The 23,083-nt window shown below is 41.6% G+C and overlaps 1 protein-coding gene across 1 annotated transcript in view; it reads left to right on the top strand.

Annotated features, from left to right (window-relative positions):
- Positions 1–13,767: 13,767 nt before the first annotated feature.
- LGI2 (leucine rich repeat LGI family member 2) overlaps positions 13,768–23,083 on the top strand; it is a 32,156-nt gene continuing 22,840 nt past the window's right edge. Inside the window, exons 1-4 of the mRNA XM_077136520.1 lie at positions 13,768–13,980; positions 15,940–16,011; positions 17,679–17,750; positions 19,692–19,763. Of these exons, the coding sequence (XP_076992635.1) occupies positions 13,778–13,980; positions 15,940–16,011; positions 17,679–17,750; positions 19,692–19,763 (419 nt within the window). The 5' untranslated portion in view covers positions 13,768–13,777. The remainder of the gene's footprint in view (positions 13,981–15,939; positions 16,012–17,678; positions 17,751–19,691; positions 19,764–23,083) is intronic.

Raw genomic sequence — 23,083 nt, 5'->3', positions numbered from 1 at the left:
ATAATGCTCTAGGTGTTCTTTAGGGTTGGCAGGAATGACTTAGGTTGGGGGTTGGCAGACTATGACAGGTAGCAATGTCTAGCTGAAGCTTGCATAAGCATGGTCTCCAGAGTAGCCTCTCTGCTTCATTTGAACTCTCTCACCCACTGATACCTTATCTGTTACACTACTTTTCACCCTTCTGGACAGGATGGAATTGTCGATCCCATGGTGCCAGGACCAGGCTTATCCGTGGGGGTCATGTCCCACATTGCCAGGGAGACTTTCATCCCTGGATGTCATGTCCCACCTAGTGGGGGAGGGTAATAATTTCACTTGAAGAGCTGGGTTTAAAGAAAGAGAAGCCACATCTGAGCAACAAAAGAGGTCCTCCAGAAGTAACTCTTAGGTATACCTATAGGTAGGCTAAGCTTCTTTTCTACATATATAAGCTTCACAAGAGCAAGCCTCAACTGTATGTTGAATGAAATGTCAATAACAAAAAAGACAAATGTTATTATCCCTCACTCATATGGACTAACTATAATATAAAAACTCAGTGAATTGAAGCCGCAAGTATGGGTTATCTGGTTGGGACCTATTATAAAGGATCCTAGATGATAAGCTCTTACATCAGTCACATATACTCAGTACACAGTATACTCACATATACTCAGGAGTTATAACTGCTATTTCTAAATTCTGAGATAGTGAGCTGTTTGTATATAACCTGGTCATTCCCAGAAACTTTGGGTTTTTATGTGATTTATGAGATTCAGGGTTAGAGCTCTGAAGCTATGAAAGTCAGTGTTACCCCATACAATAACTATTTAAAAAGTCAAAACATGGATCAGACTTCGACTAGAGATATGAGTGAAGCTGATCTGGATAGGACTGGGGTAAATCAGAATATAGGGGTAAAGGCTGATATTGTCCACATTCTAAAGCATCAACTTCTGTGTGAGGCAAAAGGGAGAGATGTTTAATTGGTGAAAAATTTTTATTTTGGTAGTGCATTACCTAATTTAACTTGTATTGTCAGTTTAGTTGAACACTATAAGTACATGAAATCTTGAGCAGGGCATGAGATCTTGTTGGTTTGTACAGGTTAGTGTGATGCCCGATATATCCCAGAGTAATTTGGGCAGTGAATAGAAAGTATTTGCAAACTCCACTTGGGGGGCTAAAGAGAAGGGAGAAGCCTTTCCCATTTGAAGAATTTCTGATATTCTTGCAAGCAGTGGGGACAACCAAATCAATAGGCTGAGCCCTCAATCTTGGAGTTCACTCCTATGAAACTTACTACTGCAAAGGATAGGCTAACCTACTTAAAATTATACCTAAGTGTCACTCTGGTAGAACCTCTTTTGTTGCTTGGATGTGGCCCCTCTCTCTAGGTCAACTCAGCAGGCGAACTCACTGCCCTCCCCCTCTACATGGAACATGACTCCCAGGGTGTAAATCTCTCTGGCAACATGGGACAGAACTCCTGCAATGATCCAGGATGTGCTATCATGGAACTGAGAAAACCTCCTTGACCAAAAGGGGGAAGAAAAAAATGAGACAAAATAAAGTTTCAGTGGCTGAAAGATTTCAAACAGAGTCAAGAAGTTATCCTGGAGGTTATTCTTATGCATTATATAGATATCCCATTTTAGTTTATAGTGTATTGGAATGGCTGGAGGGAAACATCTGAAACTGTTGAGCTGTGTTCCAGTCTCCTTAATTCTTGAAGACAATTGTGTAACAATACAGCTTTTACAATGTGACTATATGATTGTGAAAATGTTGTGCCTGATGCTCCTTTTATCCAGGGTATAGATGGATGAGTAAAAAACATGGATAAAAAATAAATAAATAGTAGGGTGGGTAAGGGGTCAAAGAAATTGGGTAGATTGAAAGACTGGTGGTGAATGAGAGGGAGGGGTAAGGGGTATGGGATGTATGAGTTTTTTCTTTTTTCTTTTTATTTCTTTTTCTGGAGTGATGCAAATGTTTTAAACGCAATTATGGTGATGAATACTCAACTATGTGATGGTATTATGAGCCATTGATTGTACACCATATATGGACTATATGTGTGTGAAAATTTGTCAGTAAAAAAAAAAAGAACAAGCCTCGAAATCAAAGCCTTGTTCTATTGATTTTGGTGCCCCTAATGTTGCACAGTTTCAGGGGTGAAATACGTTTCAAAATCAGGAAGTATGAGACTCAAACTTTGTTCTTTTTCAAGGTGATTTTGGCTATTCAGGGCCCCTTACCCTTTCATTTAAATTTCATGGTTGGCCTTTTCATTTATGGAAAGAAGGCCCTTGGAATTTTTATTGTGATTGCACTGATTCTGTAAATCACTTTGGGAGGTATTGACTTCTTAACAATATTTAGTCTTCTAATCCATGAACACAGAATTTCCTTCCATTTTCTAGGTCTTTGATTTCTTTCAGCAATATTTTACAGTTTTTCATGTACAAGTCCTTTACATGCTTGGTTAAATTTGTTCTTGATATTTGATTCTTTTAGTTGCTGCTGTGGTAAATGGAAATTTTCCTTAAGTTCCTCTTCAGAATGTTCATTACTAGTGTATAGAAACACTGCTGATATTTGCGTGTTGAATTTGTACCCTACTGTTTTTCTGAATTCATTTATTAGCTCTCATAATTTTGTTGTGGATTTTCTATATATGGGATCATCTCATCTGCAAATTGGGAAAATTTTACCTCTTCCTTCACAATTTGGATTCCTACTGTTTCTTTTACTTGCCCCATGGTTCTAGCTAGAACTTTCAGTACAATGTCAAATAACAGCGATGACAAAGGGCATCCTTGTCCTGTCCATAATCTTATAGGGAAAGCATTCAGTCTTTTACCACTGAGTATGAGGCTGGCTGTGGGCTTTTCATATATGCCATTTATCATCTTTAGGAACTTCCTTTCTTATTCCTAGTTTTCTAAGTGTTTTTTAAAAGGGGGTGCTGGATTTTGTAAAATGCCTTTTCTGCACCAATTGAGATGGTCATATGTTGTGTGTTTTTTCCTCTTTGTTCTATTAATATGTTGCATTAGATTAATAAATTTTCTTACATTGAAACACTCTTGTATACCTGGGATAAATCCACTTGATCATGGTGTATAATTCTTTGATGTTCTATTGGATTTGGTTTTCTCAAGAAATTTTTACATTTGTATTCACAAAAGATATTGGTCTCTAATTTTATTTTCTTGTGATACCTTTATCTGGCTTTGGAATTAGGGTTATGTTGGCCTCTCAAGCACTTTTTGAGGTTTGGGTGAATAATTTTTCTTCTGTTGTTACAGCAAGCATAAGAATCAGAAGTGTTAGACAATGCAAAGGCTTTTCAAAACTTATAAATCTTTATGAGAAGACCAGGCAGGAGTGGGATAGAATGGGGGACAGAAAGGTAGAGTTGGGTTGGGAAATGGGAAAGGAGGATTAAAAGTATATGAACCAGCAGAAACCATGGAGGCGAGAAGACAGTGGGATGATATATTTAAGATACTAAAAGAGGAAAACTGCTAACCAAGAATTCTTTATCCAGGAAAATTGTCCTTCAAAAATGAGGGAGAAATTATAACATTTTCAATCAAAAAATCACTGAGAGAATTTGTGACCAAGAGACTGGCCCTGCAAGAAATACTAAAGGGAGCACTAGAAACAGGAAAAGATAGAAGAGAGAGGTGTGGAGAAGAGTGTAGAAATGAAGACTATCAGTAAAAGTAAAAAGAAGAAAAATTAGATATGACATATAAAATTCCAAAGGGAAAATGGTAGAAGAAAGTACTGCCCTTACAGTAATAACACTAAATGTTAATGGATCAAACTCCCCAATCAAAAGACATACACTGGCAGAATGGATTAAAAAACAGGACCCATCTACAGAGATGCATCTTAGACCCAAGGATAAGCATAGGTTGAAAGTGAAAGGTTGGGAAAAGATATTTCATGCAAACAACAATCTGAAAAGAGCAGTAGTATACTAATATCCAACAAATTAGACTTCTAATGTAAAAAAATTAAAAGAGACAAAGAAGGACACTATGTATTAATAAAAAGAACAATTCAACAAGAAGACATAACTATCATAAATATTTATACACTGAGCCAGAATGCTCCAAAATACATGAGGCAAACACTGAAAAGAGAAATAGACACATCTACCATAATAGTTGGAGACTTCAATTCCCCACCTTACCAATAGACAGAACATCTAGACAGAGAATCAGTAAAGAAACAGAGAATTTGAATAATACAATAAATGAGCTAGACTTAACAGACATTTATAGAACATTACACACCACAACAGCAGGATACACCTTTTCCTCAAGTGCTCATGGGTCAGTCTCAAGGATAGACCATCAGCTGGGTCACAAAGCAAGTCTCAATAAATTTAAAAAGACTGAAATAATACAAAACACTTTCTTAAATCATAAAGGAATGAAGATGGAAATCAATAATAAGCAGAGGGCCAAAAAATTCACAAATATATGGAGGCTCAACAACACATTCTTAAACAACAAGTGGGTCAAGAAAGAAATTACAAGAGAAATCAGTAAATATCTCAAGGCAAATGAGAATGAAAACACAACATATCAAAATTTCTGGGATGCAGCAAAGGCAGTCCTCAGAGGGAAATTTAGGGCCCTAAATGCCTATATCATAAAAGAAGAAAGGGCAAAAATTGAGGAATTAACTGTCCACTTGGAAGAACTAGAGAAAGAACAGAAAACTAACCCAAAGCAAGCAAAAGGAAAGAAATAACAAAGATTAGAGCAGAAATAAATGAAATTGAGAACATGAAAACAATCAAGAAAATCAACAAAACCAGAAGTTGCTTCTATGAGAAAATCAATAAGATTGATGGATCCTTAGCAAGGTTGACAAAAAGAAGAAGAGAGAGGATGAAAATAAATAAAATCAGAAATGGAAGAAGAGACATATAACCACTGATCCCATAGAAATAGAGGAAGTAATGAGAGGATACTATAAACAACTTTATACTAATAAACTAGACAATGTAGATGAGTTGGACAACTTCCTAGAAAGGCATGAACAACCAACATTGACTTGAGAAGAAATAGATGACCTCAACAAACCAATCACAAGTAAAGAAATTGAATTAGTCATTAAGAAGCTCCCCAAAAAGAAAAGTCCAGGACCAGATGGCTTCACATATGAATTCTACCAAACATTCAAGAAAGAATTAGTTCCAATCCTGCTCAAACACTTCAAAAAAAATTGAAGAGAAGGGAAGGCTACCAAACCTATTCTATGAAATCAGAATACCAAAGCCAGACAAAGATATTATAAGAAAAGAAAACTACAGACCAATTGCTCCAACAAATATAGATGCAAAAATCCTCAACAAAATTCTTGCAAATCGAATCCAGCAGCACATTAAAAGGATTATACACCATGACCAAGTAGGATTCATCCCAGGTATGCAAGGATGGTTCAACATAAGAAAAGCAATAAATGTAATACACCATATCAACAAATCAAAGCAGAAAAATCACATGATCATCTCAATTGATGCAGAAAAGGCATTTGACAAAATTCAACATCTTTTCTTGTTGAAAAAACTTCAAAGGATAGGAATAGAAGGGAACTTCCTTAACATGATAAAGGGAATATATGAAAAACCCACAGCTAGCATCATTCTCAATGGGGAAAAGTTGAAAACTTTCCCCCTCAGATCAGGAACAAGACAAGGATGTCCATTATCACCATTGTTATTCAACATTGTGTTGGAAGTTCTAGCCAGAGCAATTAGACAAGAAAAAAAAATACAAGACATCAAAATTGGAAAAGAAGAAGTAAAACTCTCACTGTTTGCAGATGATATGATACTATATGTCAAAAATCCACAGCAAAACTAGTAGAGCTAATAAATGAGTGTAGCAAATTGGCAGGTTACAAGGTCAGCACTCAAAAATCTGTAGTGTTTCTATACACTAGTAATGAACAATCTGAAGGGGAAATCAAGAAAAAAATTCCATTTACAATTGCAACCAAAAGAGTAAACTATTTAGGAATAAATTTAACTAAGGATACAAAAGACTTATACAAAGAAGACTACAAGAAATTGCTAAAAGAAATCACAGAAGACCTAAACAAATGAAAGGGCATATTGTGTTCATGGATTGGAAGACTAAATATAGTTAAGATGTCAATTCTACCTAAATTGGTTTACAGATTCAATGCAATACTAATTAAAATCCCAAAAACTTACTTTTCAGAAATAGAAAATCCAATAACCAAATTTATGTGGAAGGGAAGAGTGCCCTGAATAGCTACAAATATCCTGAGAGAGAAAAATGAAGTCAGACGTCTCACACTACCCAACTTTAAGGCATATTACAAGCTACAGTGGTCAAAAGAGCATTGTACTGGCATAAAAATAGATATACTGACCAACGGAATCGAATAGAGTGTTCAGATATAGGCCCTCTCATCTATGGACAATTGATCTTTGATAAGTCAAGTCAACTCACCTGGGACCGAACAGTCTCTTCAATAAATGGTTCCTAGAGAACTGGATATCCACATGCAAAAGAATGAAAGAGGATCCATATCTCACACCCTATACAAAAATGAACTCAAAATGGATCAAAGACCTAAACATTAGATCTAAGTCCATAAACATTTAAAAAGAAAATGTAGGGAAATATCTTATAAATCTTGTAATAGGAGGCAGTTTCTTAGAGCTTACACCCAAAGTATGAGCATTGAATAAATAAATATACAAATGGGAACTCTTCAAAATTAAACACTTTGGTGCATCAAAGAACTTTGTCAAGAAAGTAAAAAGACAGTCTACACAACAGGAGACAATATATCAAATAAAGGTCTATTATCCAGAATATATAAAGAGATTGTTCAACTCAACAACAAAAAGGCAAACCACCCAATTACAAAATAGTTGAAAGACATGAATAGACACTTCTCAGAAGAGGAAATACAAGTAGCCAAAAAGCATATGAAAGGATGTTCAACTTCCCTGGCTCTTAGGGAAATGCAAATTAAAACCACAATGAGATATCATCTCACACCCACCAGAATGGCCATTTTCAATAATACAGAAAAGGACAAGTGCTGGAGAGAATGTGAAGAAAGAGGCACACTTATCCACTGTTGGTGGGAATGTCAAATGGTACAACTGCTGTGGAAGGCAGTTTGGCGGTTCCTCAGGAAGCTAAGTATAGAATTGCCATATGATCCAGCAATACCATTACTAGGTATCTGCTCAGAGGACAAGAGGGCAAGGACACAAACGGACATTTGCACACCAATGTTTATAGCAACATTATTTACAATTGCTAGGAGACGGAAACAGCCCAAATGCCCATCAACAGATGAATGGCTAAATAAGCTGTGGTGGAATATTATGCAGCTGTAAGACAAAATAAAATTATGAAGTATGTAACAACATGGATGGACCTTGAGGACATTATGCTGAGTGAGATTAGCCAGAAGCAAAAGGACAAATACTGTATGGTCTCACTGATATGAACTAACATTAGTGAATGAACTTGGAGAATTTCAGCTAAGAACAGAAACTATCGGGAGATAGAAATAAGGTAGATATTGGGTAATTGGAGCTGAAAGGATACAAATTTGCAACAGGACTGATTGTAAAAGTTCAGAAATGGATAACACAATACTATCTAACTGTAATACAATAATGTTAGTATGCTGAATGGAGCTGGATGTGAGAATGATAGAAGGAGGAGGGCTGAGGGCACAAATGAAATCAGAAGAAAGATAGATGATAAAGACTGAGATGGTATAATCCAGGAATGCCTAGAGTGTACACTGATAGTGACTAAATGTACAAATTAAAAAATGTTTTTGCATGAGGAAGAACAAAGGAATCTCAATATTGCAGGGTGTTGAAAAATAGATGGTAATTCATATTTCAAAACTTTAACTTATGTGTAAGACTAAAGCAAAAAATGTATATTTGGTACAAAATGTATAATTTGACTAATGCATTACCTAATATAACTTGAGTGATGAGTTTAATTGAATACCATAAGTACATGGAACATTGAGTAGAGCATCAGAGTTTGTAGGTTTGTCCAGAGTGATGCCCTGATAAATCCCAAAGTGATTTGAACAGTGAATAAAAAAGTATTTGCAAGGTCCCCTTGGAGGAATGGTGAGAAAGGGGAAACAGTCAACTTTCCCACATGGAGAATTCCTGATATTCTCACAAGCAGTGTGGACAACCAAAGTTATAGGCTGAGCCCCCAGTCTTGGGGTTTGTTCATATGAAACTTATCCCTGCAAAGGATAGGCTAAGCCTATTTAAAATTAGGCCTAAAAGTCACCCGCAGAGAACCTCTTTCATTCTCAATTGCAGCCTCTCTCTCTCAGTCAACGCAATAAGCAAACTCACTGCCCTCCCCCTCTCTACATGGGACATGACTCCCAGGGATGTAAACCTTCCTGGCAACGTGGGACCGAAATCCTAGAATAAGCTGGGACTCAGCATCAAAGGATTGAGAAAACCTTCTAGACCAAAAAGCGGAAGAGAGAAATGAGACAAAATAATGTGTCAATGGCTGAGAGATTTCAAATAGAGTTGAGAGGTTATCCTGGAAGTTATTCTTACACATTATATAGATATCACCTTTTTAGTTAAGGTATATTGGAGAGGCTGGAGGGAACTACCTGAAATGTAGAGCTGTGTTCCAGTAGCCATGTTTCTTGAAGATGATTGTATAATGATATGGCTTTCACAATGTGACTGTGTGATTGTGAAAACCTTGTGTCTGATGATCCTTTTATCTACCATATGGACAGATAAGTAAAACATATGGATTTAAAAATAAATAAATAATAGGGGGGACAAATATTAAAATAAATTTAGTAGATTCAAATGCTAGTGATCAATGAAAGGGAGTGATAAGGGGTATAGAAAAAATAGGGGAAACAAAGGCTAAAATATATCGGGTAGATGGAAATACAAGCAGTCAATGAGAGGGAGGAGTAAGGTGTATTATATGTATGAGGTTTTTTTCTTTTTATTTCCTTTTCTGAATTGATGCAAATGTTCCAAGAAATGATCATGGTGATGAATATACAACTATGTGATGATATTGTGAGCTATTGATTATATACTAAGAATGGAATGATCATATGGTAAGGATGTTTGTGTCTGTATGTTGTTATGTTTTTAAAAAACATTTTAAAAAAGCATATGAGGCCTCTGAGAATCTTACAAGATTTCCAGTTTGATTTGAATTTGGGTGTTTTTTTTTCTTTTGGTCTAAAACAGATTCTCAAACCACAGTATTCTTACATTTGCACTCTTTGTAAGATTTTTATTGTTCTTTGTTGATTGTATCAGAGATATTTCTCTGTAATGTCTGTATTTTTAAAATGTTATTCATTTAACCAACCAGATTGTATTGAGGGTTTACTAAAGGAGAATCAACATGTCATCTAGGCTAAAATCTCCTCCTCATTTCCTCTGGTCATCTAGCTGCAATTAAACATCTGCAAGTGGATGCCTTATGGTCATCTGAAACTCAACATATCTAAGACCAAACTTTAGATCACCTCTCTCCCAGCCAAATCAGTCCTCTCTTCTAGGCTTTCTCCTCTCAATAAATGGCACATCTCTCTACCCATTGGCTCAACCCCAAACCTGGGGGGCATTCTTGACATTTCCTTCAATTTCACCCCTAAATCCAAACCAACAGCAAATCCTGTTGATTCTGCCTTTAAACTGTATCTTGAGTCTATCCACTCTTCTTCATCTTCACTGTCACCAGTCAAGTTTCAGTTACCACCATCTCTCACCAGAACTACTTCCACAGCCTTATAACTGAGTTGCCTAGTTTTACTTCTATTCCTCCAATTTATTTTCTACTCAGCAGACAAAAATAAGTGTTTTGAAGTAGATATCAGAGGATGCCACTTTCTTGATTAAAGTCCATCATTGGGTCCCTTTGGCAGTTAGAATGAAATGCAGGTTCTATACCTTGACCTACAAGGTCCTACATGGTTTGTCTCCTTCCCACCTGTCAGTTCTCATCTCATATCTCGCTCTTCCTCATTCTCTCTGCTCTTGCCTGACTTCATTCTGAAACATAAAGCATGGACCTCTTTCCATCCTCATGCCTTTGCACATGCTATGCTTTAGGCCAGGCTACCCCTCTTCCCTTGGTCCTCCCTCACTTGCCTAACTCCCTCTCATCTCAAAGTTCTCAGTTTAGTTCTCAGATAGGCTTTCTTTAACAGCTCTTCCCCCATCTAAGTTAAGCCCCACCTTTCTATTCTCTCACACATACAGTCATAATTTGCAACTGCATATTAATTTGTGCATTCTTTTATTGAATGTCTGCCTCCAATGAAGGTTGAAACCATGTCTGTCCTAGTTACTGCCTTATTACTGATGCCCAGCATTGAATAGGTTCTCAATCAATATTGGCTGAAAGAACTGACAGGTAGTTGGCAGAGAGGGCAAATGAGTGAACAAAGTTTTGGTATGGTAGAACAGATTTGGGACTTTGGATAAAGCTAGTCCTGCTGGCCTGCACGATCTCATTCCCTGTAAGAATGTATATTCGTGTCATGAAAACAGCTTGAGTAAGTAAGTATATATCTGAACAAGGATTTTTATATTTTAAAAAACTCTAGCTCTTTCCTGGAAACAGATTGTGTCTCTCCGATTGTCTATTAAGTTTTTTTTTTCTTTTTAACTGCTGAAGCTCTTGAAACATAACCAAAGTAATTTGCATTTCCATTTTTATATCTTAATTTATAAACGCGCCTTATAATTTACCAGCACTCACTTGCTTAGTGTCTCTCACAGAGTCGAAACAAATACTAACTCTGCCAGCTACGCTACCCGAGTGTCTCTCTGTACCCATCCCATCAGACAGGAATTTTCTAGGTCTCTAGAGGATAGGCTGGAGCTAACTGTAGCGTGGGGAGGATAAGAATAGTAACACTGATGATTTATAACATTTACTTAGGGAAGAGAGAGGAAGGTCTCACTCCCCCCTATTTTATTGACGAGAAAACAAGATGGTATGAATGTGGCATGATCAAGGAGGATGATTTATTTATGAGTGGTAGAGCCAGGCCTAGCATCTGCATCTTTGGAATTCCTCAAGCCAAGGAACTTTCCAGGACCCTAGGGTTTCCCAATGCAAGCATTAGTGACATTTTGGACTTTATAATTCTTTGTTTGGCATTGCTGGATGTTTACCAGCCTCCCTGTCCTCCACCCACTAGATGCCAGTAGCACACACCACAGTGACAACAGAAAATGTCTCCAGATATTGCTAAGGATCCCTGGGGAAGGAGACAAAATGTGTGTGTGTGTGCGTCTGTGTCCCCAAATGAGAACAAATGCACTAGAATGTAACCTTTTCCCTGGTTAAAATGGAGGCACTGAGGTCAAGAAATTTTTCACAGCCCTTCAGCCCTTGTCTCTTCCCTATAATCCCAGGGTTGACCTGAGAATTGCCGTGTCCATGGTGTCACGTAGAACTCCGAAGAGATACCTAGTACCTCCTGTGCGGTATTAAGTGCTTCACATTCCTGATCACATTTAACCCCATAAGGTGGATACAACTATCTCCTGTTTTACAAGTGAGGAAATCGAGGCATAGAGGTGTCATAACTTACCTGAGTTTACAGATCTGGTAAATGACAGGGCTAGAGTGCAAAACCCAAACTTGTTCAGCTGTGAGGTCAGACAGTTTATGCACCCCACTCTTTCCCCTTACTCGGCTCCAACACAGCTGAGAACCAAGTTTCCTTTTCCTGGGTCAGCAGGAATGTGAGTGGCCTCACCCCCTCTTCTCTATAAAGCAGTAGCGCAGCCCTCTTTAGACAGACACTTTAGCACACACACCCACGATGGTCTGTGTTCTCACCCCATATCACTGGGCTTCCAGGAAGCGTGCTTTCTGAGCAAAGCTTTGCAGCCCATGTGGCAACCCAGCACCCACGGTTAGACATACAGCAAGTCTGGAGTATGATCCTACTTGGCTGTGTCCTGTGTGATCTTGGGAGAGAGAAAAACATCTCTGAGGTCAATTTTCCCACTTCTCAGGGTAGATGTGAGAATTACATGATGATGAATGCAGACCGGCTAGCGTTGGTGCTGGCTGGATAAATGGTCACCTACAAGGAATGTCCAACCCTAGTTTCACTTCCTCCTCCACGAGTTGTCCACAGACTCATTATTGACTCGTGAACCTCTTTAGGTAAGTCTGTGACCCTCATTTCTATATTTGTCCCCCCTAGACCTCAAGTTTCCTGACAATAAGACATGTCCCTTTGTCCCCTCTCCCACAGCAGTCAGCCCAGTATTTTCCTCATGGAACATGCTAGATTGCTGAAGAGGCAATCACTTTGAGAATTCTTATGGTAATAAACTTTGCATCAGGTTTTGCCTTTTCTGGGCATATCAATACACGAAATGGTTTTGCTTGGACCTAGCCTACTCATGGTGCCCTTGATTACTCACTCTGAGCCGTCGTGGCTATTAGCCGTAATTTTGGTTCTGCTTTGGTCACTTTAATTATTTTCCCACCGTACACTAACTTGTGGTTAGATCCAAGCTCATATGATCAAAGGTCCAGAGTAGAGGAGGGGCCCAGCAGGGCTCCCTTACCTGACAGCCCAGGCTCCAATCCCCACCTTTGCAGAGCCATTTACTGTCCGGCTTCCTGATGAGCTCTGTGCCTTAGTTTCCTCATCTGTAATCTAGGGGTGTTAACAGGACCTGCCTCAGAGGGTTAAGAAAGGATTAACTGTATAGTGCCTAGAACGTCCTCAATCTCAATTATTATCCTCCGCAAATAGGTTGGGGTGGGGTGACCAGAGTGCATGTTAGGAGAGGGTCAACTTTCTGGCAGGTTTTTTAGCCCTTTCTTTAGCAAGCAACAGGGAGCCCCCACAGCCGCTGGGACAAGCACCACGGCAGCAGCTTTCCTTTCCCACAGTCCTTCAATATGGAAGGGTGGATGGCTTCGGTCACTCCGGGATGCTGTGGAAATCGGAGCCAGACCCCACTGCCTTATCGCCAGTGACAAGCAAAGCCACACCCTTGGGACCCAAGGACAGCCGTTCACTTCAGTTTTCTCTTAAAAATTAATAAAGGAAAATTCTGTATTCTTCGAAGTGCCCAGAACACAGTCCCCCACCCCCTCCACTTTTTGTTTTGGGCCTCCCCAAATTATTTCGAGTCCGTGGAAGGGTTTGGGGGCGGTCGATCCTCTACAGTCAGGCTGCCACGGGGGTCTTTCCCCAGGCAGGTCCCACCCACCCCACCCCCGCCCCTCCTCCAAGGTCACCCAACTTTTCCCTCTCTTCCCAGTACCCAGGGAGGATTCTGAAAGGGGTGGCAGAGTAGGGGGCCGGGGGTGTGTCCGGAGGGCCCGCGGGCTGCGTGGGGCGCGGCAGGGGAGGAAGGGGGTGGTGGCGCGAGCCCCCCCTCCCCGGCGGGGCGGGCGCCCGTCATGCATTATTCATTGGCCAGAGCCGGGCTGCAGGCGCGAGTGCTGATGTCAGGCAGGCGCGAGTGCGGCGGGCGCAGCGGCGGCGGCCGCCCAGCAGCCCGGGCTCGGGTGGGGGGGCGCCGAGTGGGGGTGGCGGCCAGCATGCTGCTCGGCTGCGGCTCGGCCTCCCACACCCGCGGCGCCCCAGTCCTCAGCGGCGGCGGCGGCGGCGGTGGCCGAGCAGCGAGCGGCGCCCGCGTCCGCAGCGGCTCCGGGTCCGAGCGCGCGGCGCGGCGGCGGGGACCGGGGACCCCGGCATGGCGCTGCGGAGGGGCGGCGGCGGCTGGACGCCGGGGCTGCTGCTGCTGCTGCTGCTGAGCGCCGCGTGCCTGATCCCGCGCAGCGCGCAGGTGAGGCGGCTGGCGCGCTGCCCCGCCACTTGCAGCTGTACCAAGGAGTCCATCATCTGCGTGGGCTCCTCCTGGGTGCCCAGGATCGTGCCGGGCGACATCAGCTCCCTGTGAGTGGGACCCCTCCTGCTCCCCACCCCGCCCCGCGCTGCTGCTGCCGCCGCCGCGGCCAGAGAGTTGCTTCTGGCGCTGGGGAGGCGAGACGTGGACCCTGACCCGGCTCCCCGGTCCCCACCCCCAGCCCCCGCTTTTTTTTTTTTTTTTGCTTTTGGTGGGGGTGAGCTACGACGTGGGTGGAGTCTCGAACCCTGGGGAGCATGGAGGCAACCTGCTTCCCAGAGCCTGCGTGTTTCTCAAAGTGTGGCCCAAAGGCCACCTACATCAGACCCACCTGGGGGAGCTTGTGTTAATGCCGGTTCCGGCGCCCGCGCTGAAGCAGGGTCTTTGGAGTGGAGCCGGGATTCTGCCTTTGGCGTCCCCAGTGATTCCGGGGCACATTAAAGTTTGATAGGCACTGGAGCAGGGGATAAGCGTGTGTGGAGGCGGGTGGGGGGTGGTGTTTGTGTAGGGGCGTGTATGTGAGCAGCTGAACTTGACTGGAGGGAGTGCAAAGAGAAAGGGCGAGGCCCCAGTGTCCCACCTCGGCCCTTGGGAGATGGTTCGCACCTTTGTCTTCTCAGACATCTCCATGCGGCGGGGTAGGAAGAGCCGGGGTGATGGCAGACAGCTTCTGGGAGGGAGTGGACTGCCCCTGTGGCCTGGAAGAGGGGTGCACAGAGGGCTTGGCAGACCAGACGGCTGGGGGCGTGTGGGGTGCCCCGCCCAGCCGCTAAGTGCTGGATGTCAGCCTGATTTCTTGCCCTGAGTTCATGAGGGTATCTTTGCCCCCTTTTCCCCTCTGTTTGAACCCTGGAGGAACTGACAGGAAAGGGCTTCACATTTATCCACCTGCTGAGAGATGCTTTCAACTTGCCTTGACACTACCACGCGGAGCAAATGACCAGCTCTCCTAATGTCTGTGGAAGCAGCTATTGGGCTAGACCTTTACTGCTGGGAAATGTTTCCTGCTAAAATGAGTCTCTTGTTCTGGGCTAAGGTGATGGGGTGGGACCTATTCAATTATAAAGGGAGGGAATCCTGGGACTGTCATTACTGGTTTTCAGGGCACTCTGTCTTGTACTAGATTCCCCTGCCTCCCACCAAGGGTGAGACCCCAGAATGTCCTGCAATGAAGGGGTCCCGGTTTGCATTTACAGAAAGGCAGGAGACCCTGGCAGGCAGTAAGAGAGGGGCTCTTTGATTCCTAATATTGGTAACTTGGGTGACGTGGAGGATTCCGGGCAATTAGAATTCCCCTTGTTAAGTCCTTTAGACCAGCAGCTGCCTAATTGGTCTGCGTGTTAGCTCAGTTGTTCTGAAATAATATATTGAGGCCCTGCTGTGACCAGAGGGATAGGGGACATCGTGGCAAAATTAGAGCCAAGGCCTCTTGCCCCCAGGATGACCGTTTTCTCTGGCAGATGGCATTGCTTCCCACTGCACATTCAAGTTCAGGTGTCTCTGAGTTTTCCCCCAGGGCTTTCACGGTGCATTTAATCAGAAGTGCTCTGAGTGCCTTGCTGAGATGTGCTCCCATAGGGAATGCTTAATCCTACCCCAGAGTTTCGTCGGCCAACATTAGAGCTGTGTCTACACAAACAGAATCATGGGCAGAGGTGAAATAATTATCCATTTTCAGCCCAGGCCTCCTGTAGTTAAGAAAAGGAGATGAGGGAATTGATTGAAACTGACTGTGATAATGTCTGTGAAAGGAGCTAGACCAATGTTAAAGGTTTCTCTTATTCAGACAAGTTTTCATATTGATTCCAAGTCATTGGAAAACGGCTTGGCTCTTCACTTCCCTGCCCCTGAGAAGACTCTGGCCAACTGTTTTAAGATCGTGTCAGTGCTTTGTTCCTGAGAGGAAGAGTCTCAGGAAAACTGGAGGGTGAGATTCATTGTCCACCTGCCTAGCACTTCGTAAAAGAAACCTGGGCCTCCTTTTGTCCCTCTTTTGCCTTTTATCCTAGGAGTCTGGTCAATGGAACTTTTTCAGAAATCAAGGACCGAATGTTTTCCCATCTGCCTTCCTTGCAGCTGCTGTGAGTATGGGAAGTTCTGTCTGCAAAAGGGGTGTCCCTCTGCCTCTTTGTGTCAATCCTTCATAAAGTACCCAAGTCGAGAGTAAACAGTGGCTGGCTCTTAGTGTTAACTTGTCCTGTGGTGTCCCCAGCAAGCAAAGTGCTGAGGCTCTTTGCTTGGTTTCCTTTCATTAGTTTGAAACAATGTTTTGCTCGGGGATTTTATTGTAGATCTGGACACCCATATCTGGCAACTGCAGAGATGATTACTTTGAATTATGACTGGAACGTCACCTAACTGAACTGTTCCCTTGCTTTAAAAGAAAGCCTGCATTTAAAAATCTGAATCATAGTCTGTAAATGGGAGTATTTCTAGTTTACTGATTAATTCAACTGACCGACAGCATCCTTCATACTTTATGTGCATAATTTTATGGAATCATCACATCATCCCTATAAGAAAGGTATTTTTATTTCCCCATTTGACAGGTAAAGAAACTGAGGTTCAGGGAACCTCAGTAATTTGCCCCAGATCACAGAGCCTGGATTCTAACCCGGGCCCAAAGCCCACCCTTGTAAGTAACTCTACATCTCAGCCCTTCGTGGAAAGCAAAGGCCAAGTTACTGTGGCGAGAGTTCATATCGTGCCCTGCAGCTCAGTTAATGTTGGCTGATGTAAAGAAATGTCCAAAAAGCAAGTTTCAAAAGCAGATCACGGGCAGGCCACGGTGGCTTAGCTGCCATGCCGGAGACCCGGGTTCAATTCCCAGTACCTGCCTGTGTTAATAAAAAAAGATAAAGCAAACCACTAACAGGCAACACCAAGAATACACAGCTCATGCTCTTTATCTATTATCCATACTGATTTTTTAAAGCTGAGATGATGTTGAAATTAAAATAAGAAATATGCTAAGAAAAATATGGAGAAATGAAACATAGATCATCACTCAATGTAAAGAAACTTAAGTTTCATATTTTTGTTCTTGAAGTGTTATATGCATACCATAATTTTTGTTTAACATGTTTAAACCTGAAATTTCTTAGAAATTGCATTTCTGTTAAAATATACTTTTCATATGATAGAAATTAAATTTTAACTGGTCTTTTGCCAAATAGACTTAAATGGTGACTAGGTACACTCGTCTAGAAAAATATGTGATGATAGAATCCTCTGAAGGTTTCTTAAACAATTTTTAAACATTATTTCTCATGGAAGTGTATGATGTAGAAGAAAGGTTTTCTGTTATGTTTTGTTTTGCTTTGTCCCTGCTGTGTGACTTGGTCAAGTCAGTTACCATCTCTGGGCTCAAAGTTCTCTAAAAGGGGAAATGGTTCAGAGCCTCTTATAACTCCAGTTCCATGATTCCTTGTACATCATAAAGCTTTCATTGACAGTTTAATTGTGCTGAGCATTAGAATTTTTAAAACAGTGGATCATATTTACCAGACCCACAGAGAAGAAAGGAGGGACTAATGGGGATAACCAGAAAATTTGGCCCAAAGGACTCCACTAGCTATCATCCATCGGCAGCTTCTGAGAGTCAGGTTGTCCACTTAATGGGCCATTCCTAAAGCAAGACAAGCCTCTCTGTGCCCACAGATTAAAAAATAGCAAAAGAAATAGAAATGACTTCACCATGTGATTCAAGTTTTACATCTCTGCATTGAAACTTGTCCTTTATTTTCAGTTTGTTGAATTCTAACTCATTCACTGTCATCAGGGACGACGCTTTCGCTGGACTTTTTCATCTGGAATACCTGTAAGTTTTGAGCTTTGTCTTGTTTGCCAAGCATTTGCTTTCTCAGTAGAATCATTGGAATGCCTTCCCTGCTGGACCAGACTCTTTGAGAGAGTTTAGGGGTAGAGAAAACTTCATTCTCTTTTCAGCACTGACCTTTTAAAGTTTACTTGCTTATAAACATGTTGGGCAGGAGGAGGTTGGAGACAAAGAGGGTCAAAGGAACAAAGAAAGATATTCGTTCATTCTTTGCTGACATTTAATTTGCCGTGGAGTAAGCACAATTGAAAATTGAGTTGGATATTTTTACCTCTCTTTAAGAGGCATGGATTTGCTGATCAGCAAGGAATAGAACTGAAGGGTTCAGAGGGTTACTTATTTTTATATAAATTTTCCCCTTTTGGGGGCACAACTTCATGTCTTTAATTCAGCTGTTCTACGTCACATTTTCACTTTCTCCTGTGAGTAGTTGCTGAAGGTCTAAGTTTCTTTTCTTTTCTGTTTTAAAAAGGAAAAAATTTTTTTTTTCCTTCTCTATCGATGAGCTTTACCCTCTTTCGATTGTGATCTTCCCCTACTTTCATGTCTTTTTTCCCTGTAAGTCTTTTCATTCTCCTCTTTTGTAACTTTGTAATAATATTAATCCTGCTATCAGATTGGATTTCCTTACTTAGCATTCAGAGAGATTTTTAAAGCCTTGTCTCTGGTTTCTTATCTGAGGTCAACAGGTAGATGTTTGAATTCTAAACACATCCTGGGCAAAAGAAAATTCTCTGATGATTTTATGTCTTGAGGAAAGATGTCTGTGGAGCAATTTTTTCTCCAGAATATACATAATATATACCCTCTCATGCATATTATGGAAAAAGTGGTCCCACTGAAGTACTGAACCCAACTCTAGTCTATCAAAACTCATAAACAGCCAGTGGAGGTAACAAATATTAAAGCGATTAGTTTTCTCTTACAGGCAGTTCATTTTGCTGTCGACGCTATTGGGGAGGAAATTAGAAATAGAAGATTACTTTATCAATCTATGCTGAGGTCCATTACTAAAGAACCCTCTGGGTTTAAAAACATCAGGCATCAGAAGTTCTTAGTGCAAGAGTCAAGATTATTTCCCTCCTCAATGATATCCTGTCGCAAACCCTCTCCCTTGGACCATCTCATCAAAGACTCTCTCACCTTTGATGTAATGCAATAATGTAAAGCAAAATTTAATTCTTTGTGGCCTTAGGGAATTGCCATGGTGCATTTGCTGTTACCCACAAAGACTTTAAAGCATGGCCAGAGCTAGTCTTGCAAGGTCCCATACATAAGCCCTAAGGCATTTTAGTACAAAGAATGATATTTGGCCCGTCTCCCAACTTCATGGTGCTTCCTACTTTCTGGTGGCTTAGAGATCTTGAGAATATCCTGGCTCACCTATTTGTTCAGAGAGTAGACCATGCAGGACATGATGAAGTCAACTTTGCTGGAAGCCAAGCTTAACAGCACTCTCCTTCAGCCAGATCTCTAGTATGGAGATATAAAACAACGGGCTCCCCTTGAGGGACAATATTAACAAATGTATTAATAGCCAGACACTGTGAAATGTAAGATGGATTGAGTAGGGAAATCATCTGGAAGCATTCCAATCTTGCTGAGCTGTGAGAATTTCTTGCCTTTGTATAGTGCTTTCCTTCCCCTCCTCCCAAATGCTTTTTACTCATATTGCCAACTCTGGATTTGGAGACTTCCATGCTGCTTCTGGAAGGAGTGAAGAACATACAGTCACGTGGGTGCATTGTTGCACAAACATCTCCTACTCCCACTTGGAGTCTAATGTAGCTGACCTAGTCCTCCGAGATACATTTTTAAGATTCATGAATGTTTTCAGATATTATAAAGAAAGCTTACCAATATCATTTTTTAGAGATATTAAGCAGAGGAAATTCAGATAAGTTATACTGCTTTTCTCCTTAGGTTCATCGAAGGGAACAAAATAGAAACCATTTCAAGAAATGCCTTCCGTGGCCTTCGTGACCTGACTCACCTGTAAGTCCTATTAAAGATGTTGTAGATCCTTTAATGCATGGAGTAAGATTCATTTACCGTTGCCTATCACTTCCTTGACTGTTGTAACATTTCCATATTGTAACATTTTCTGTAGGATGCTTGTTTCCAGGTTGCTCAAGAGGTTTCTAGGTGATCGGTCAGACAGTAGCTCATTTTGGTTACTTGCAGCTTTGGTTTTAATTCTTTTCTCCATCATCCTGAATCACCATTACCTGAATCACCATCCTGGGGCTGTAGGCAAAAGAAGGAGCACTCTGAATTGCCAGGGTCCTATGTCGGTTGGCAGATGAGATGGAATGGAAACTGACACGTATCATGCACCTGCTCAGGATGCTTAATGTACCTTCTCCTTTTCATCTTTCACAATAATCTGTGTGTCCCTCCAAATACAGATTTGGTAACTGAGGCTCAAATGACTCATTGAAGAATGTTGAATATAGGATCAGAATTGGGACAAAGTAGAATGGAGACATTTCAATGGTTCTTCTAGTTTGAAAACAAATAGCATTTTATTTTATGTTGGATTAATCTTTGGCTTCAGCTAAGCTGTCTGGGCTCTATAATAGCTTTCTGGAGAAAAGAGCTTAAACAAATTGATTTGGAATTGGCATATCAGAATGAAGCAAGTATACACACTTTGCAAATTTGTGAAACTGTAAAAAATCATGACTGTGTTTATAAAAATGTAAAAGCAGTCGTTATTTTAGTAGTAGCAATTTGTTAGCCAGGAACCAGATATAATAAATATAATAACCACTTACATTATAGGTATTTTTTAACCGTTTGTATAGGCATATTATATAGGTGTTTATATAGGTTTATATAGGTATATAGGTATATAAGCGTTTATGGTTAAATATAATAACAGTTTACATTATAGGTATTTTTTGTTTGAATCAGATAACACGTATCTCATCTCTGGAGTCAACCTCTCTGTGGTTAAAAGAAGATTGAGAAATTGGAGGGTTTGAATGAGAGTGTTGGGCAAGGGTGGTAGTGCCTTCAGTGTGTGCATTCCTGACAGATACAAATTTGCAAGATAGTCACTCCTGCCGAGCCCTGTCGTTGGCACTTGACATTGGCATGGATGTTTCTCATTAGGCTCAGGGAGCACTTGATTCTGAATCACTAGTAAACAAAATCCCTGCCAGGAGTTAAAAACTGTAGAGTAAGGAGATGAGAAACTACAAGTGTGGGGGGGGGGGTTGAATCTGGATCAGCAGTGGATCTTGGAGACAGTCGGATTCTTATTGGCATTACTGCCTCAGATTTTCTCCTCTTCCTATTAAAGCCTTGATTTTTTTTTTTTTCCAGAATCAACCTTAATGCCAAAACCTCACATTCTTGTAGAGACTAAGAACATGGCTTTGGTCATGTCAGCTTGGGTTCAAATCAGAAGGCCATCACTTGTTGATATCGCTTAGCCTTTCTGGGCCTCAGTTTCCCCACCCTTCACAGGGGGGTGATTAAACTGATGTCCTAGGATTGCCGTACATTATGACTTAATACTGGCTTCCAAAACATCCGACACATTACCAGTAGTAAATGCTGAAGGTGTGATTGGTGTTATTTATTGTTATCATCATCATCATCATCATCATCATCGCCTCCCTCCACCCATTGAGAATTCCTGATTTTCTCATGGAATGCTGAGCAGCCTCAGCAGTTGGGTGGCCAGACAGTATACTAAGAAGACAGCTGTGGGTGTCTGGAGAGGAACAGCTGTGAGCAGATAAGTCCAGTTCCCAGAAGTCAGGAATGAGGGGCTTTGTTTTTGAGCACAGGCTTTGGGCAAATTATGACCCGAAAGCAAAACCCATGTGACTGGTTGAGGGAACCCAGATGGCAACTTTCATTTGCACAACTGGCTTCCGTCCCCCATCTGTAGGAGGATATGTATATGTATATACATGTATTTGTGCATGTATGTCCATGGATGCGTGGTCTTATGTACATGTGGGTACTTAACTAGGTTTGCATGTGCATGCTTGTGTGTTTGTGCACACAGATGTGTGTTTATCATGTGCGCATGTGTGTCAGAGGCACCTCCTTTTCTGTGTGACATGCTGAGAGCTCAAATCCAGTAGTGGCCAAGGGAGTCCTCACTTGGGTCCTGAGCACATGCTGATGATGAGAGGAGAACAAGGTCCGTTCCAGAGTGTATGACCTCCCTGCAGCCGAGCTCACAGGGTTCCTCTCAGCCTCATTTCCCTGAATGGTTTCAGCACACCAGGATCGCAGTCGGCCCATGTGCACACCCAGCTCATCCCACTGATGGGTTTTTCCTACATCCTTTCCCCTATTCTTGCTGCCCTCGATCTCCTGGAATTTTCAATTCCTTTCATAGTACCGATTAAGTCCTAACTTCCTCATGAAGCCATGCCCCACTCTGCCCGCCTGTAGCCCTCACTGATGGCTCCACTCACCTGGCACTTTTCTGTGAATGCTGACAGTGCTGCTTGGTGCCATTTCATGGATTCCTTTTATCTCCTTGTTTTAGTTTTCCTTGCATAAAGCAGATACCACGAAATGGGTGGGCTTAAGCAATGGGTATTTATTACCTTACATTTTGAGGCCGGGAAAATGTTCAAAACAAGGCATTATCAAGGCCACGCTTTGTTCCCAAAGACCAGCCACTGATGATCCTTGGCTCCCTGCCACGTGGGAAAGCACATGGTAATGTCTGCTGGTCTCGCCCTTCTCTTATGGGCTCCGTTGCTTTTACCTTCTAGCTTTCCCAGCTTGTTCTCTCCCCCTCTCTCTCCCTTTCTTCCTCTCTTTCTCTCTCTGTTCATTCCATGCATGAAGGACTCCAGTCACAGGATTAAGGATGGGTCACACCTTAACTGAAGTATCCTATCCAAAGGTCCTACTTACAATGAGCTCACACCCACAGGAATGGATTAACTTTAAGAACATGTTTTTCTGAGGTACATACAGCTTCAAACCACCACACTCCCCAGCAGTGTTTAAAGCTTCCTGAGGGCAGGGCCCATGAGGATCTTCCCTTGGCTCCATAGTTCCTCTGTGCCTAGCACAGAGCAAAGCCAGCAGAAAGGCATCCTTTCAGGTCTTTTCTGATTGATTTTTCATGATTGATGGTTTGCTTATGGAGCTGGGTTTTCCGTGTGTACTCTACTTCTGGGCAATAAGGTGACTTTCAAAAGCTCTTTCCTCTAAGCTGGACCTATACTTAGTGATTTAAGCATGTAATAATACATTGTTTAAAGAATGAGCCACTCTTTTTTTTTTTTTTTTAACCTTCAAGCAAAGAGCTGACTCCAGTGCTTTAGAAAGTC

The sequence above is a fragment of the Tamandua tetradactyla genome, chromosome 19, assembly GCF_023851605.1.
Source record: "Tamandua tetradactyla isolate mTamTet1 chromosome 19, mTamTet1.pri, whole genome shotgun sequence".
NCBI lineage: Eukaryota > Metazoa > Chordata > Mammalia > Pilosa > Myrmecophagidae > Tamandua > Tamandua tetradactyla.
This window is presented reverse-complemented; position numbering and strand designations above follow the sequence as displayed.